The sequence below is a fragment of the Boleophthalmus pectinirostris genome, unplaced genomic scaffold (genome assembly GCF_026225935.1).
Source record: "Boleophthalmus pectinirostris isolate CB_2022bp ecotype Guang Dong unplaced genomic scaffold, ASM2622593v1 HiC_scaffold_17, whole genome shotgun sequence".
Classification (NCBI taxonomy): domain Eukaryota; kingdom Metazoa; phylum Chordata; class Actinopteri; order Gobiiformes; family Gobiidae; genus Boleophthalmus; species Boleophthalmus pectinirostris.
In genome coordinates, this window is record NW_026571115.1 from 4,383,762 (window position 1) to 4,402,246 (window position 18,485).

At 38.4% G+C, this 18,485-nt stretch overlaps 1 protein-coding gene across 1 annotated transcript in view; it reads right to left on the reverse strand.

The window, feature by feature from the left end:
- LOC129408544 (forkhead box protein K2-like) overlaps nt 1–16,138 on the reverse strand; it is a 31,624-nt gene extending 15,486 nt beyond the window's left edge. Inside the window, exon 1 of the mRNA XM_055152273.1 lies at nt 15,660–16,138. Within this exon, the coding sequence (XP_055008248.1) occupies nt 15,660–15,955 (296 nt within the window). The 5' untranslated portion in view covers nt 15,956–16,138. The remainder of the gene's footprint in view (nt 1–15,659) is intronic.
- Nucleotides 16,139–18,485: the final 2,347 nt, after the last annotated feature.

The following is an 18,485-nucleotide window of genomic DNA, read 5'->3' on the forward strand; positions in this document are numbered from 1 at the left end:
GAAATGGCTCAAACCCCAGCAGCCGACATACACCCATACCCGATCCACACAACTAGCCCCGCCCCCGGGAGAACCCAAAATCCACGGAAACCCTACAAGACACCGGCACAACACAGACAGACAGGACAGCGCGAAGTGACGCAGTCTGACAATCCTGACGGACAAAATAGCGAAATAGGATCAAGTAGATTGGGTTAAGACCAAAATGTCGAGGCCACAGCAGCAGCCACAGAAAGAGGGGCCACAATATTCCAATGGAAGTCAATGACTAAAATCACTTTAAGGGCAATTTTGTTACAGAGATTTAATAATCCATTTATTGATTGTTTTGGTTGTGTTTGGTTCAACAATGGTTTATTCAACTGTATTTTTTTAACAAGTTCTTGCTGTAAGCCAGACTACAATAGGCTATTCTTATGTTAACAAGTCTATTTTATTTAGGCCTGTCTTGCAGTTCCAGTGTGTTCTTTAGACAGTAAAGTTTTTTCTTTGAAATGGTCTTGATCTTTGAAAGGATGTATTTGCATTTTTATTCCATTGTCATTATATTAGTTAAAAATGGCCTCAAAATGTCAATATTATCGTTTATCGCAATGATTTATTGGTCAATTAATCGTCCAGCAAAGTCTGGTATCGTTACAGGGCTAGTATCCAGTTTTAGTAATAGTTTTCGTATCGATTAGTATCTGATTTTTGATACTTTTGACAGCCCCAGTTTAGTTATTGACATCCTCTCAGTGAAACCACACTCCACTTTGTTATCACTACAGCTTCTATAGTTCCTCTGAAATCAGTGTGAAGATGAAGCCTTTGTTTTGGTTCTTGGGTTTCCACTGAGGATGTGTTTATGAAATCCACTGTGTTCTTAAATCTGTTTTGGGTCAAACAAATTCTAATGTGGAGCTAAATATAAGGATCAATGGATCAAGTCATGACCGCCTCATCTGACGTCAAATACAAAACGCAAATACAAAAGGTATTAATTACTTTTATCTGCTTTAAAGGTGCACTATGTCATTTTTTTTTTGTTTGGGGTCCATTACCTGCCTGGAATGTTCCACAGTGTGACATTAAACAACTCTTCTCTATATTTATTCAATTACAGGTAGTTTTATAACTCAAAAATGTGAGCTGTGAGCGGGGTCGCCTCTCCACAGAACTGATCTGTAACTTGCTCTGTCTGGTTTGATCTCAATGAAGATAGAAAGGTTTAATGCCATACTGTGAAACATTTCAAAGTTTCAAACATCTCAATGGAGAAAATTTTGCATTTCATGAAAAAGTTACGCAATGCATCTTAAATGAAAAAAAGAAAGAATTGGAGCTGTGATGAGGCCAAATAATTTTAAGGCAATGGGAATTAAACTAAAGGGATTGTACAAGGTTTTTAATATAATAACGATTTTAAATTGGCCTGCCCTATTACAGATATATTGGCAAGTCTTTTAGATGACCACATGATGACATCACTAGGTGGGACAGTGTGTTTTGAACTGTGGACAGGGAGGAGCTTAGACATCAAACCGGTCCTTGGTCCAGTCCATGGTCCAGTCCTTGGTCCGTCCTTGGTCCAGTCCATGGTCCAGTCCATGGTCCAGTCCATGGTCCAGTCCATGGTCCAGTCCTTGGTCCAGTCCTTGTCCGTCCATGGTCCAGTCCATGGTCCCGTCCATGGTCCCGTCCTTGGTCCCGTCCTTGGTCCCGTCCTTGGTCCCGTCCTTGGTCCCGTCCTTGGTCCCGTCCTTGGTCCCGTCCTTGGTCCCGTCCTTGGTCCCGTCCTTGGTCCGTCCTGTCCGTCCTTGTCCGTCCTTGGTCCCGTCCTTGGTCCCTTGGTCCCGTCTAAAAGTGGTCTAAACCTGGGCTACGGCTGCTTTCCTATAAGCACATATACCTTATCAAAGAACCAGAACTAGACCTGGGTCCTAGGTCCAGTGCTCGATCCAGTTCTGGTTCTTGAATTTGGTATACGTGCACATAGGAAAGCAGCCTTACCCCAGCTTTAGTCCACTTTTAGACCTGTTTTAGTTTTTAATTAATTTTAGTAGTAGTTTAGTTTTAGTTTTTTAACCTTTTAAAACTCAAAAGCCAATGACATACCTGCTGTTTATTATTACCCAACAATTTCTTTTTACTCTTTTTCACTAACATTTCTCCTTTGCTACAACTTTCTAAGTTTACGTCATCGCAGTTTTTTCCTATTGCTCAACTCCTCCATTCATTTCATTGACTGAGAAACAGTTGAGGAATGCAAGGCCACTGCCAACACAAGTCTGTATTCTGTGTACAAAGCCACATTCTTCACTCAATAAACCATTTTCTGTCTAAACAAGTCGTTTTTGCTTTCCACTGGCCTCAGAACTGACATCTCCTGATTTCTCTTTAGATCTTAAACGCATCACAGTAGCCGTAAATAGCCAATGAACTGAATTAAGCGTTGTATTGTTCAAACACTGAGGATATATTTAGCCCAAAAGACTGACATTTCAAAGCAGATTCGGTTCAAATGCTTGGGTTGCTTTGATGTGGAAGTGAAATGGAGATAGCAAAATTCCCACAAAGAACAAATGGGGAAGGGATTGTAAGCAGCTGCTAATCAGAAATACAATACATGCTGTAACTGTGTCATTGGGCAAGACACTAGTCATGATAACACATTTTGAATATAAACGAAGCCATAAAGATTAAGAATTATCTCAAAAAAAAAAATGAAAAAGAAAAGAGCTGCAATAAATAAATAAGAGAAGGAAATAGGCAAGTTAGAGATCCACCGATATCAATACTGGTATCGAATATCGGCGCAGATACTGAAAAGTTTGTTCGCTGGATCGGTTCCATGATATCGATTAAGCTGATATTGTGATTGGGCCTTTAATTAGATGTACTAAAGCTAATTTTGGGGTAAATTGCTATGGATGTAAAAATATCTGAAATATCGTGACATTGTATCATAATAATAATATCGTGGGCATTCACAATATATCGAATTACACATTTCTTTGCTTATAGTTCATAGTTATGGTGCAGCAACAACAACAAAAAAAAAGAAAAGATAACTACATATACCATGATCCTTTGCTGTTTCAGGCTACATCAATCTACATCATGAAATAACTGTTATAAGCACTTTTAAATCTTAATTGTTTAGGATTATGACAGAAAAGGACAAATCGTGTCGAGAGATCATTACATCCCTGTAAAACGTGTCATAATTTTGGAACTTTTATTCATACAAAGCTGTTCAGTAGTTATGCTAAGGATTAATAACAGTTTCATAACACAACTGGATCTCTTGTGTAATAAGTTTTTTTTTTTTTTTTAAGGAAATAAGCACCATTTTCCATCCCTACATCGGTATCGGTTGATATCGGTTGACACTTAAAGCCAAAGTATTGACACTGGAACTGAAAAAGCTGTAGTCGTGCATCCCTACATCCATAACTCGCTTCGGAGTATACCAAAGTCGCACCAGACAAAAAATGCGCAATGAAGAAGAAAAAAACAAATATAAGTCGCACTTTTTGGGAAAAATGTATTTTATAAAATCAGAGACCAGGAAGAGATTTCATGTTGAAAGGTAAAAGGTCTAATAATAACAACAGAATAGAGAACAGGCTGAATAGGTGTTAATATGTTAATGTAACATATTAACAGTTCAGATATTTATAGCATAAACAACAGAACAAGTTTACCAAACTCGCCATCTCACTCCAAATCACTAAATCCATTGAATTCTTCCTCTGTGTTACGTCTGTGTGACCTCTGGAGATAAACCACAGATCCATGATGTAAACAGAGCGTCGCTTCCTCTTCTGTGTGGCTGTCGTCAGACTCAGCATCAGTTCCAGTTAGAATTATTCCGGTCTTTCTGAATCCCAGCAGGATGGTTTCGGTGTCACTGAAGTTCAGGCTTTGTCCATCCATCAAATGACTTCCAGGAATGGTGCATCCTCCAGGTTGCCGTGAAGCTGTGTTCTCTCCATCCCCGCTTTCCGCCAGCAAGTTTCTCGCTCAATCCAAACTTTCTTTCTGCTGCTTGATTAAGGTTTTCGGCTGCATATTTCACTATTTGCAGCAGAACACAAGCTTAGAACCTCTCGCGGCTGTCAGTCTGAAAATTTTAATATATAAGTCACACCAGAGTATAAGTCGCAGAACCACCCCAAACCATGAAAAAAACGCGACTTATAGTCTGAAAAATACGGCAAGTAGTTAGTTTGTATCTTTAATAGAAATGGGACAAGATCTCCTGTGACAAAACTGCCACAAGATTGTGCACACGTAAGAAAAATGATATCATGAAAGTGTTCAGATTAGAATTGGACAAAAAAGGGTGACGTGTTGGCGAGTTACAGCTCCTGTGAGGGACTCCAGGTTTCAAAAAGTTGTGAATCGTGAAATGTATTAGGAATTATGTTAAAACAGGGTATCCCCAGGGTTGACTACTCCATATTTAAGACTTTAAGACCTTTTTAAGACCACTTAAATGAAAATTTAGACCAACATCACACCCATTATGTGGGCGAAAAACACCAATTCTAATAATGACCAACCAACTACTGCATCTAGAATCTAAGAGCCACTGTGGATTAAACCAACACTTCCCCATGATCCATCCAACGTCTTCCTCCATTCCGATTGTTTACTTGTTGCCGCCGGTGCCAGAAACCAAAGTATTGTTTGCGCAAACTCCAAATTCAACGTTCATTCAAGTTACATGATTTCACTTTTTTTTTCCTCCCTCCATTTAACATTACAGCCCAGTTGAGTAAACAAGAATAGGCTATTGAAATTTAAGACCTTTGTGGAAAAAAATAAGACTTCGACAACATAATTTAAGACTTTTTAAGGCCTTAAATTAGGGGTGTGCAAAAATATCTAAATATCGATATATTGTATCGTTTAATGTGATGATACAGTATTGATATCGTGAGCTGCTGTATCGATACATCACCAAGAGTATTTTTTGGTATATTTTGCTAAATTATTTTATTACAGCGCTACAGTTTTGTTGCTTGTTTAGAGGAAGGAAACTCGTTTATGCAACACATTTGACATTTTCACTGTTATGATGATTAAAATGGGTGTTTTTTATATTAACATTGCACAGGAAACGGTTTAACAAAGACTTTTAGGATCACAGCTATGATTTAGCCATTATTTTTTATTGAACCGTATCAAATTGATTTGAAATATATCGTGTTGAATCGAAAGTGCACTGTATCGAGATATGTATTGTATCGTGGCCTATGTATCGAAGTATGTATCGTATCGGCAACTTCTTAATGATACCCAGCCCTACCTTAAATTAGGAACATGAAATTTAAGACCTTTTTAAGACGTTTAACACCCGCGGCTACCCTGTGAAATCTCGTCTTGTCTCGTTCTTGTGGACTCAATCTCGTATCTCGTCAAAACTGTGTCTCGTAACAACCCTAACTGTTACAAAAGAGATTCCCTTTTTATAATGATGAACGATATTACTGTTTATTGTCCCATACCTAGTACAGAAAAATAACCAAATATTTCAAACTAGTGCAAGGAAAAAGTCTCCACAGTAAATGCTGACCTCCAAAAAGAATGATCATAATTATTGTAGTAATTACGGGCCAAGTATTCTGCTATTTTCAGTTATAATGTTGTTTCTCACCAAAAAAACATACCTGGAGTTGCGTTTTGTTTCATTCACACATGTTTAAAACACACAAACCCTGCATATTTAGGTCGAGTTGGGTGTATACTAGTTTATGTGCTTTATACTCGTTCTGATACAGCTAAAAATCATTCTAAAGACATTCAGAAAAGCCTCATTTCCATCCAGAGAATGAGTCTTTTCTAGTATCGATACCTACGAAAAATGAGTATCTGGTTACAATACAAGTTTTAGTACCCTCCACGAGAAACGTTGCGCAGTGAACCTTTAAACAGCCTCTTCAGTTTCTCGCTCTTGACTACATTCCTGCTCGGTGACGTCAGCCCGAAGAAACAAAAACAGTCCTCCATTATTTCCTCCTCTCCCACCGGCCGCTTCCTGTCTCCTTTATTTATACACTTCCCTGACAGAAGCCTTTATTTAAACTTTTCAGTGACAGAGGCAGACGCATTTTTCTCCATCACCCTTAGCAACGGTCGGGGCACTGTTTTGAATAGACTGCAGCGTAGAGACAATATGGCAGTGTTTTTATATCTGGTTTTAAAGGGAACTAGTGGTGCTGGTAACGGACTAGGGCTGCCTGAGACTACAATATGTTGCGTTGTTAAGAACTATGGTATCGGTGTTAGTGCAAAACTCAATACCCCATAGAAGTGAAATATCCCTAATTTAACTTCTAACACTTAACATTTAGATCACCATGTTGCCTTTTATGGTTTTTAAAATGCTATGTTTGCCAAAAACAATGTATTAAACTGGTTTCATACATTTCAGTTTTGTTTTTGATGCTCTGAGTTTCCTCTCCCTTTGCTCTTCACGCTGACTGACTTCCCCATCAGAGCACTACTACAACACAATCAGTAATTATTTTTTTTTTTTTTTTAGAGTCGATATCTACTCAAATGCACTGTTGGGCAAGTTACTTTAAAACTGTAAAGTGTTATTTATGACTTGTTACTGTCATTTCAAAGTAATTTGTTACATTACAATATTATTGTATTTAAAATGTAAAATATTACATTACTATTGTATTACTTTTAAGTTACTCTCACCAAAAGAACTGTGAAGATGCTGAACTTTTGCACCGTATATGGACTGAAACAGAACTGAACCAGGACTAAACCAGGACTGAACCAGGACTAAACCAGGACTAAACCAGGACTGAACCAGGACTGAACCAGGACTGAACCTGAACCAGGACTAAACCAGGACTAAACCAGGACTAAACCAGGACTAAACAAGGGCTGAATCAGGACTGAACCGAGGACTAAACCAAGTCTAAACTGGGTCTAAACCAGAGCCAAACCAGGACTAATCTTGGACTAGAACTTGGAACGTGATCGGGCGTCAGCTGCTCTTCGCCCCGTGGAGCGCTGCGCTGATCCTTGGTCAACCTGACGATCTACACGGGCGCGTCTCCGGCGTTTCACCGCTGCTGATATCACGGTGATTTTAGCGAATTTGTATGAAGAAAAACGAAAAACCCGCCATTTCAATCCAGGTTCAAAATGCATTGTAAAGCCTGTTAATCACATTTGTACCGAGTAAAATATTACAATTTTTTTGAGAGCAGTTACAGAGAGAGGCATCACTTTTTTTTTCAATACAAAGTGAAGTGGAGCTGCAACCGTGCTCACTTCCTGTTTTCAATGCAGTGGCTATGTTCATTTATACAGTCTATGTCTAGAACAAAATCCAACTTTTTAAAACATTGAAAATCTAATGGCAATACTTAAAAGGTGTATTGTGTAACTTTTCAAGTCTTGAGTCTGATGATACGATACATATCATGATTCGCATGTCAAGATTGAATATATTGCGATACTGAAACAATGGACTATGTATTGCCATTTATCAATGCTTACTTCTAATAATACAGTCAACACCTTCAAGAGAACAATTGTAAGAAATATAATTCATAATTTATATATACAGATTTTTTTAAATTATGATAATAGTGAATGTAACTAATGAATTTTTGTGAAAATTATTACTTAAAAAATCGATTCGGATCCATTTTGAATCGATTCAATAATTGTGCAATGAAGTATCACGATACATCACTGAACTGAATTTTTCTAAGACCCCTATTTTCAAGTGGAGAGTCAGTCAAAAGCTTTTCTCCATGGAGATGCTATTGCTTTGACTGGAATGTTCCACAGTGTGACATTAAACAGCTCTAATTTATATTTATTCAATTACAGGTGGTTTTATAGCTCAAAAATACCTAGAAAAACAGACTGTGAGCGGGGTCGCCTCTCCACAGATGTGACCTGCAACTTGGTCTGGTTTGGTCTCCATGAAGATAGAAAGGTTTTAATGTCATACTGCGAGACATTCCAGATAAAGCAAGACCATCTCCACGGAGAAAAGCGTTTGACCGACCCTCACCTAGACAAGTTACACAATGCAGCCCCCGGTCTAAACGAAGGGCCAAAGCTTCGTACTTTCCCATAGTCTTTGTCGACTCTGGGCGTGTTTAAACTTTAACAAGTGAATGTTTGTTTAGAAAATACAGAATTTCACAACAAGCTCAGACCTGCAGCTCACGTCACGCACTACCCAACCTAACTACAGGTAAAAGATTTGTACTGCATGACCCCAAAGTGACTCCACAAAACTGTGCAATATACAATGTAGAAATGTGGATGTAGAAATATAACGTGTTTAGTGCCGATTTCCTTTAAAGGTGCACTGTGTAACTTTTCTGGTGAAGGGTCTGCCATCTGCTTGTCTTATCATTTTGACTGGAATATTGTTACTTTGCTGGGATATGAAGCATGAAGGGAGCAGCATGTATGTCTATGGCAGAATGCTCAGCAGTTACACAATGCACACATGCAGCAAACGTTGCCAAAAATGCTTTAAGATAGTCTGGAAACTTTAGGGGAAAAAAAATACTACTAATTCAAACAACAAATTTTCAGAAGCCTGTGACCGGTCCAAGTGTCATGTTGTAGTTTCCGCTAAATCAGTTCTTTGTAGTCAAACTGTGTTAAAATAAAAGTTAGATTACAGTGTAACAAAGCAACAAATCTTAAGACAGAGCAGTGCCTCCAGTTAGCTGACAATTAGTTAACACATAACTTAATACTAGGGATGTAACAATAACCGAAATATAATATCTAGTGATGGGCAAATGAGTCGGAGCTCTGGAGCACGTCTCGTTCTTTCTGAAACAAATTGCTCTGAAGCACTGCCTCAGAGCTCGTCTCACAGCAGCCGCTCATGTGACCAAAGTGTCAGTGTCGGTCCCTCCACCTACTGCTTCGCTCTGCGTGTCAATCGCTTCAGTGTCTCAAAGCGTTTCATTGGCTCAGAGAATGTTCCGCTCTGTGATTGGTTCAGAGTGCTGCAGAGTGTTCAGGGCACTTCTGTGGTTTGACAAGCGCTAACCTGCTACAGTATAAAATATGCACCAATATTTGTTAAAAATGTTGAGTAGTGAGGAGTATTGTGTGACGTTAGTGGTGATTTTGGCGACTTTTGGCATTTGTTTCATTTTCGATGGCATCTACAAGTGGAAAAAAGTGATCCATGGTTTGGGATCACTTTCATCTAATTCCACCTAACAAGGTAACACCTATTTTCTTATTTACAGCATGTTATTTATGTTGCTCTTTACATATTATTTTAAGTTGTTGTTGTTGTTGTTGTTGTTGTTGTTGTTGTTGTTGTTGTTGTTGTTGTTGTTGTTGTTGTTGTTGTTGTTGTTGTTGTTGTTGTTGTTGTTGTTGTTGTTGTTGTTGTTGTTGTTGTTGTTGTTGTTGTTGTTGTTGTTGTTGTTGTTGTTGTTGTTGTTGTTGTTGTTGTTGTGTACAGTGTTTGCTCTGCACACAAGTATTGTCTTACACTAACAATACTTCATCGATGCTGAGACACCTGCGTGATAATGGTTAAATCTGTCCACTAGAGGTCAGTGTTTCTCCGAGGCCTCAGACACGTCCAACCATTTGAGACAATATTGCGACTGAGGTGTCGATGCTTCACGAGGCTCCATTCACCCATCACTAGTTATATCGTCTCGTCAAAAGTCTCACAATGGGCTGTCACTATATATTCAATTACAAGTTCCTTTGCTTAAATGCAGGCTTTATAGTAGCAACAGCTTATGAACGTCAGAAACTACATATCCCATGATGCATTTCAGCACAGACAACATGAAGAAATATGTTTTTGACTTGAATTCTTGGGATTGCGATGGAGATAATTCACACCACAATCTTGTCGAGGCATTTTTAAAGCAAAAAAGTGTTCTATCCATCTACAAATATATTAGTTTCTCCAAGATATCGCAATAAATATCATACTGTGAGATGCATGTTGTGATAATATCTTACTGAGAGATTTGGATACCGTTACATCCCTACTTAATACGTGTAAAAGCATTTGGGAAAAGGCTGAGATACTAGTAGAGTTAAATGAGTGTGTATAAAACTCTTCAAACATGTGGCGGGGTCATGTGACAATAACATCCAGGGCCGCGCCTCGTGAGGTCAAAGGTCACGGAACAGAAAGACACAAACATGAGTGAACTCCAGTGAGGACAAGAGTACGCTGGCTCCACACGCACGTGCACTCAAAATCTCATTATTATTATTCAATTTTAGGAGCTGTACAACTATTACAATGACATGTAAACAACAAAATAATCTTCTTTCTGTTTTCTTTCTGTTTTGCGCTGACCAAATGAAGCTCACTGAGGCTAGCAGTTACAGGAGCGAATTCAAAGCCGGTTCCATGTTAGGAATTTATTTACAGAGAAAATAGTGAGATAAAAATACCAGGATCATGTAGAGCGAGTTACTACGTACATTTTAGGACCAAAATGAGGCAGTGACAGTTTTCTCAATACTCTTTTTACCATCTTTATTCTTTTTAGCAGTGCTTTTATTCATTTATTTCATTATTTTTATTAATCGATTTTATTATTATTATTTTATCTGTTGTTTCTATTAGTTCCTTTTGTCTGGAACACAATTCTGCTGCTTTTTTTTAGATTTAAATGTTACACAATGTGACGCACTTCGGAAACCGTCTTGTTTATAAAAATGTGCTACACAAATAAAGCTGGATTGGACTGGAATACAAAGTGAACTGGAGCCAGAGTCGATGGAGCCAAAAGCGCACCCATGCTCACTTCTTATTTGGAATGCAGCGGCTAGAGGGTTAACAATGTCCATTTATATACAATCTATGGGTTCACCACAGTAGATTTTGCTGACTTGTTATTGAAATACTCTCAAATGTGCAGAAATCAGATAATCAGATTTTGGTGTGCGTGTAAAAAAAAAAGCCACTGATATAAAGACTGATCCAAAACTATTCTACAAGTCAAAGGAGGAAATAACATGATGGAAGTTGGCAATGAGATTCAGTATTGATCAGATGCAATTTTTCTGATTAGTTGTTTCAGCCAAGACCCTTCAACAAACGCTGCACAATCTTGAGAAATGCAATTATGTTACTGAAGTACTGTTAGTACAATTATACTTGTGATATATGTTTAAACAGTAGGATTCTGTTTGGACTATAGGGATGTCAAAAGTATCGAGAATCAGATACTAAACGACGTTCAAGCTAGTATCGAAACTAGATACTCATATATTGATACTAAAAAAGTCCCATTGACAGTACAGACAGTATACACTCGGGAATAGAAAAGAAAGTACTACCTTTTAATAGTGATGTAACAATACCCAACAATACCCAGTGATATCGTATCGTCAAAAGTCTCTCAATTATATCGTGAGCCATCACAATGTATTGAATTACAAGTTTCTCTGCTTAAGTCTATTGTTATGGTGCAGTAATAGCTAAAAAAAATAACATAGGGAACTACATAGACCATGATCCTTTGCTGTTTCAGTGCAGACTACATGAAGAAATAAACACACTTTTAAAATCATAATTCTTTGTTTTATAAAAGTAGCAAAGGCTTGTCAAGACATTTTATAAGGAAAAAGTAGCAAATTCACAGTTTTTTTAACCTACACAAAATATTGCAATCAATATGGTTCAGTGAAATGCATATTGTGAAATTATCGTATCGAGAGATTTGGGTATCGTTTCATCCCTACCTTTTAATATTGTAAATCACATTCTATTGTCTAAAGAATGAGTGTTTTATTAAAATGGTATTAGAGTCAGTATTGAGTATCCAGTCTATTCCTTAGTGTCAAAATCAATTTAAATTTTAGTATTGTGGCAACACTAAGCGGTAGCCTGATTCATCAGCCGGTTTTACTTTGTTTTACTTCGTTTCACTTCGTACAAACCGTCTGACCTCGCAGCCCTAGATTTCGTTCACTTAACGGTAGGCGAGTACTTTTTATCATTTAACCAATCGCTGCTATTTGGTCGTGACATTCTCTTTATTCAGGCTTTAAATCCTCGATCTCTGGAATCAGCCAATCAGCGAAGAGCCAATCAGCTGGTGCCCGAACTTGCACTTCCGGGGTTTTTGCGAGCCGTCTATTGTATTTTGATTCCTGACCTAGTTGCTGGCGAGAAATTAAACTGAATGGAGGCACTAGGTGGTGACTGATACACATCGCAATGAATTTCAGAACATGTTTGTAGAGGTCTAAACAACAGCTACAACCATTTTTCTATTTAAAAAAGACCAGGTACTTTGTTTTTCTGTAGAGGATTTTCGACCATTAATAATTGTTTGTGATTTGATAGTGAAAACTCAAATGGCTACATACTGAATAAGCCTACCTTTCACTCCAACTTACATCACTTTGCAGTTGTATTTATGAATTGATTTGAGAAAACATTAAATTTACCACTGCGTTCTACTAATACTACTAACAAATTCTGAAGCATGACAATATAAAGGATAAACGAAAATACTGAAACACCCTTATGTCACTGACGCAAAGCAGGAAAATCCCACTAAACCAATTTTATTTATTTATTTTTTAATACAGTATTATTAAAAAGTAGGGATGTAATGATATCCAAATCTCTCGGTATGATATTATCACAATATGCATCTCACAGTACGATATTTATTGCGATATTTTGGAGAGGCTAATAAAATTGTAGATAGGACACCGTTTTTGCTTTTAAAATACCTTGACAAGATTTTGCTGTGAATTATTACTGTCATAATTCAAGTAAACATATTTCATTCATTCATTTTTCTTCTTTTAAGCATAGGAACTTGCGATTCGATATATTCGTGACATCCCAAAATATTATAGTGAAACTTTTGACGATACAATATCACGATGTTTCAGTTGTTGTTACATCCCTAATAGCAGAATGAAGAAATAATTAGCTATAAAAGTTACTTATTCAACTCTAGACAGCTCAAATATTACCGTATTACAAGTAAAATCACACAAATCTTGCCATTATTGCAAAAAAAAGTCCTCAAATATATATTGCTCCAGCTCTCATATATATTGAACGATTAGTCAATATAGTAATTACCGTGACATGCCTAATACTACTACTCCAGTGTTTTGATTCTGTTTGTGTAAATAAAGGGCAAAATGAAGACAACGCTCTTTACAGTGAGTGTGGAGGAGTGGGACGCCATTGGTGGATTTAAAGCCAGACCAAAGTTTCCTGTTGTTTGCTACAGGGCGGGGCCTCACTGTTTACATTGCAGGCTTCACTCCATTCACAACTGTGCCTATGTTAACTTAACACACTAGTGCCACTATCAGTATACAATGTCAGAAGAACTAAATATTAATTGAGAAAACATGAATGCAAAGTGAAATTAGATGTGTACAGGACATAGAGATAAAGATATAACCCTAGAACTGAATGAATAACTACATAAATTTGAAGTAATTTTTTTCTTCCATAGCTACTGTATTGTATAAACACTGAAACTCCCCAACTGCCTGCTTCTGGTTTTCTGCTGTTTGCTTTGCTTTGTTACTATAAGAAAATTACACGGTTTAGGACAAACTGTGTTACTTAAGATTACAACTTAACACAACACAAGATCACAACAAATCCCATTTAAGCCATGTGCAGTTATGGTTAAAACAACATTAAAACTTTGAAAATACACTAATTTGCTTTGTGTAGGTCCACTCTGGCGACTCCAACAGTGTTCTCAAAATATGAATCAATTTCTACTACAATATACCCCCACAGAATCCAAAGATAATCACCATTTCGAACAGCGTAAAAAGGCTGCTAAAGAATGTAGTCATAAGGAAATATTCAACCAGTTTTTCCATAGCTTCCTTGTTCCTTTTGCACATCACCCAAGAACAATCTTGACTCAGCGCCCACCAAACCTGCTTATACTAGCTTAGTCCAAACATACTGTTAGTTAATGGTAGATGAAAACAGATGACTAAAAGTGAATGTTATAAAATCTTCTAGGTAAGGCAAAGTTGAATTGTCTAGAGCACATTTTGTATAGAAATTAATTTAAAGTGCGATGCAAAACAAGACAGAAGAATTATGATAACTGTATAAACACCTAAAACATCAAAAAAAAAATTGTGACGTGCAAAACTAAAAAGAACCAAACTAAGAGAATGTTATGAAATCTTCTAGGTAAGGCAAGTTTATTTGTCTAGAGCAGATTTTGTATAGAAATAAATTCAAAGTGCTTTGCAAAAGAACACAGAATTATAATCACTATAGAAACAATAAAAAAATTAAAAATAAAAATAATGACGCGCAAAACAGAACATTCACTTAGTATGATTCTTTTATGAAATGTTCTAGGTAAGGCAAGTTTATTTGTCTAGAGCACATTTTGTATAGAAGTTAATTCGAAATGCATCGCAAAACAAGACAGAAGAATTATGATAACTGTATAGAAATTAAAAACATTAAAAAAAGTGACGTGCACAACTAAAAAGAACCAAACTAGCTGTAAATAATAGTCACAGTGCCAGAAAATGACAAAGCTTTAATGAACAGTAGTTATGTTTTTGTTACTGCCCATTTGTAAACCCCCAAAAATGCTTTAATTGAAGGCAGCTTTTCATAAACAAACAGCAACCAAAAATCAGTCCCATTTTAGATATTTTGCAGATTGCAATAGCCAGAAGTACTAATTGAGATCACATATATTAACATAAGATGGCTACAAGAGGCTCACAGTCACAAAAATACTAAAATAACCTTGATTTTGCTATTAGAAAAGAGCATCTTCCATTGCTAAACTTCTGAATTATATCTGATTAGGAGTTTGTTATGATACTCTGTTGTATTATGGTTTATTTCATGTGGTTTGACCTGCGGAGCCCTTACAAACACGGGGCTTGTGTTTTGCTAAAAAATCTGTAGCAACGCCTAAAAACACGCCGAGTGTCACGCAGCTAACACGTTGCTTTGGCGAAATTCCTCACATTTTCTACTCCGTTTTGTGAAATGTCTGGGGATTATTTTAGCAAAGCGTGGTAATGATTAAATTAGAAAGCGTAAAGAGGTGATTGTGGGTGCTTTGAGCCAAATTTGGTGAGGGAAGAAGTTGGAATGCGGCTAATGCTAACGCAACGGGCTAATGCTGCTAAAGAATGTCAACAAAGAAAATGGCTCTGCGAACAGGATGCGGACTTGTGGGCTAGCAGGCTAAAAGCACGTGGTCAAATGAAATAAAAACACTCCACGAGGATTAATCAAGGTCTAAGCTTGGACTAAAACAGATCCGAATTCCGTTTAAATCGGGGATAAACAAGGACTAAATCTGGACTATTGTAAAGCTACACCGAGGCTAAACCAGGACTAAGTAGGTCAAACCCAAGACTTAAATGTGAGCTAAATCGGGCCAAACTAGGATTAAAATAGTGCGATCAAACAGGGACTGAACCACGATGAAGCAAATGTTATATTAGAAGTAAAGCATGCAAAAACTAAGACTAAACCATGACTACTCCAGGTCTAAACCAAGACTAGATCAGGTCTAAACAAGGACTAAATGTGAATCAACATGGTGGTCGTCAAAAGCTTAAAAAAAACATACAAATATATATCGATCTATGGGGTTGATTATGTAAATTTTTGCTGTTTTTAGACTTACATTCGTGGAAGCTGCAGAGGAGGGGCGCCCCTCCGTAGAAACACGCCGTCCACAAACACCCCGTTTTTGCCCAGACATCGGAGGTAGAAGTCCCCGCTGCCCGAGCCCTCGTCGCTGGCGGTGAAAATCTCCAGATGCCTGCGGGAGATGAAGCTGGAGTGGCCCATGCTCACGTCCACGGAGCCCTGCGAGGAGTTGCGTCCGATGGTCACCGAGCGCTTCTTCATCATGTATTCGAATTCGCGGCCCTCGAGCCGGGCAAGTGGCCCAGACGACCCGCCGCTTACCACAGCCATGCTTCTGCTTCTACGGCGAACGTGATCGGGGGTAAACAAGACGCGGGATCGGTGTGGCCTTGCGGTGGCGTGCTACGGGAGCAAATCTACAACAGGGGCATCGAATTCAAAACAAAAATTTCGAGGGGAACATGCGAGAGGCCGAGGGGACAGCGGCTCCAACCCACCACCGCCGAGAGAAAGGGGTTGTCGCTAGATTGGATCGGCCGGAGGGACGCTATACGGCTCTGCGATTGGTTCTTTCAACAAAACGAGGCGTGGTTATAATTACTCCGGTCTGATTGGACCGATCCACTGTCAATCGACGCCCATAATATTAAAACAAACCAATCGCAATCGCAGAATAACCAATCACAACGCAGCGTCCTTTCCGCCGATACAAACTAACCTCACCCTAAGCAAGACGGGGCGCGTAATGAGTCAACCAAACGTGGCAGAGGGCGTGATGACTGTCAGCGCTCTGAGCCAATCCGAAACGAGAACGCTGATAGAAGTCTTTAAGAACAGCCAATCATATCCGACAATTAATCCGAGGGCACGCTCAAGGGCGGTTGGGATGTAGGAGCGCATATGCTAACCGGCTACAAACAAAACACGGATCGTATGTTTTAAAACGCTTTCCACGTGTAGCACACCAAAATAGCTACATCACACGACGAGATACAACCCAAATCCACCGATATCCACTACTGTCATCGAATAGTTGCGGGTTTAAATTGAGAAAACGACGAACGAACGTGTGAATGTCGTGGGATGTTGCATTGTTCGGGGGTTACGTCGCAGCCCAGTCATGTCGATGGCTCCCTTCCACTACGAAATCCACTCCCGGTTTTCCCTGGCTCTACTTTGCAGCATCTTGTTGCTTTATAAAGCCGCTTTTATGACTTTTAAATCATTTTTACAGTATTTATTCTGAGGAAATTAGTGGAAAAAGCCAATGAATACGCGGTAGAATTTGCCCACAAGAGAATAATGACTCAAATAACAATCAATTCCCAGTTAATTATTACAACAACTGCAGTGAAATGTATTACAAACTAAATAAATTGCACTTTCCCAATTTTGACTGAATAAAAATAGGTTAAACAAATACAAATTTCTAAATAAAGGATATACGTGACCAACTTATGTAATATTGAGATTTTTAATTTTTTTTCAATTTTATTTTCTATATTCTTATATTCTTATTTTTATCTTCTATATATTTTCACTTGCATTGTGGTTTATTGGAGTAGTAGGCGTACACCAGCCAAAACAATAGTCCCTGGGACGTGCGTGGAGTGCGTGCGTGTCGTCTCGAGGGTCTCACGTTACGTTTTTTACACGTCTGTCTGCAGAATGGGCGAGGGGACAAGTCTTCATTGGTTTTCACAGGACGTTTTTCGTGAATGGAGGTGAAGGGAGGTCAGAGTGTGTTTGCATCACAATAAAGTTTAGGTTTGGTTAGTTTAGCAGCTATAAAACTGGGAATACAGTTTTTACAGATGGGATAAATGCTTAGGTCAAAACAAAATAAAAATAAAAATTATTTAAAAAGCAAATGTAGTATTTTTTTTGCATCATACTAAACATCATACGTTTTGGGGAGGGTGAGGATCGCCATTGCCTACACACACAAACACACACACACAAATGAGGCCAATTTAAGGTCATTTTATAATTCTGCCTCAACTCAGTGTACAGTGCTGCCGTCACCTTGTCAACGTCATTTTTGATGTATGGATCTGCATCGAGGTCTACGCGCTGCAAAGTAATTCACCGCCACAACTCTAGGAGGCTAGGATTCAAAAATGGCGTTCATGTATACAAAATGAAGCAGGAAAGCGAAGTACCGTATTTTCCACATTATAGAGCGCTCGGGATTATAAGGCGCACTGTAACTGAATGGTCTATTTTCGAACTTTTTTCACAAATAAACCGCACCGGACTTTAAAGGAAACCCAACAGTGTGATGGGTGAGTGGTTTTGTTTGTTTGTGGCGTTCACGGTGACTCTGGGCTTTGTTCAGTTGTGGCGTGTAGGGAGGGTGCTGTCTGGGACCAACGGATTGTCGGCGTGTTCGCAGTGACTCAGTTGTTCAGTTGTGTCTAGAAGTGGCACATTGCGCTCGCTTTTTCGGTTCATTCCTCTTGTTATAGCTGTGGTAATAAAAGTCTGGAGCCGGGGATGCAGTTTAGGTTATTTATTTAACATGAATGGACAAGTTCGGGAAAAGGGAAGTGACCGGAAAAAACAAACAAACTACAGGACAGCAGGGACAATGGCTAACTGTAAAAACACAAAAATCCAAAATGACAAAAAACGGACAGGTTTGATCAACTTTAATAATTTAAAAACAATTTAAAAATGTTGCTACCTGTGTCGTAAATCCCCCACACAGCTCCCCCGTAGCACCGTTCAGTTTTTTTTTTTAAACAGCGTGGCCGCCCTAACACACAACAATTCATTTTAAAAATGAAGTCTCATTCACTCTCGCACACAAACCATTTAAAAACCCACTATTATCCTTGGCCAAACGCACGCACACGTG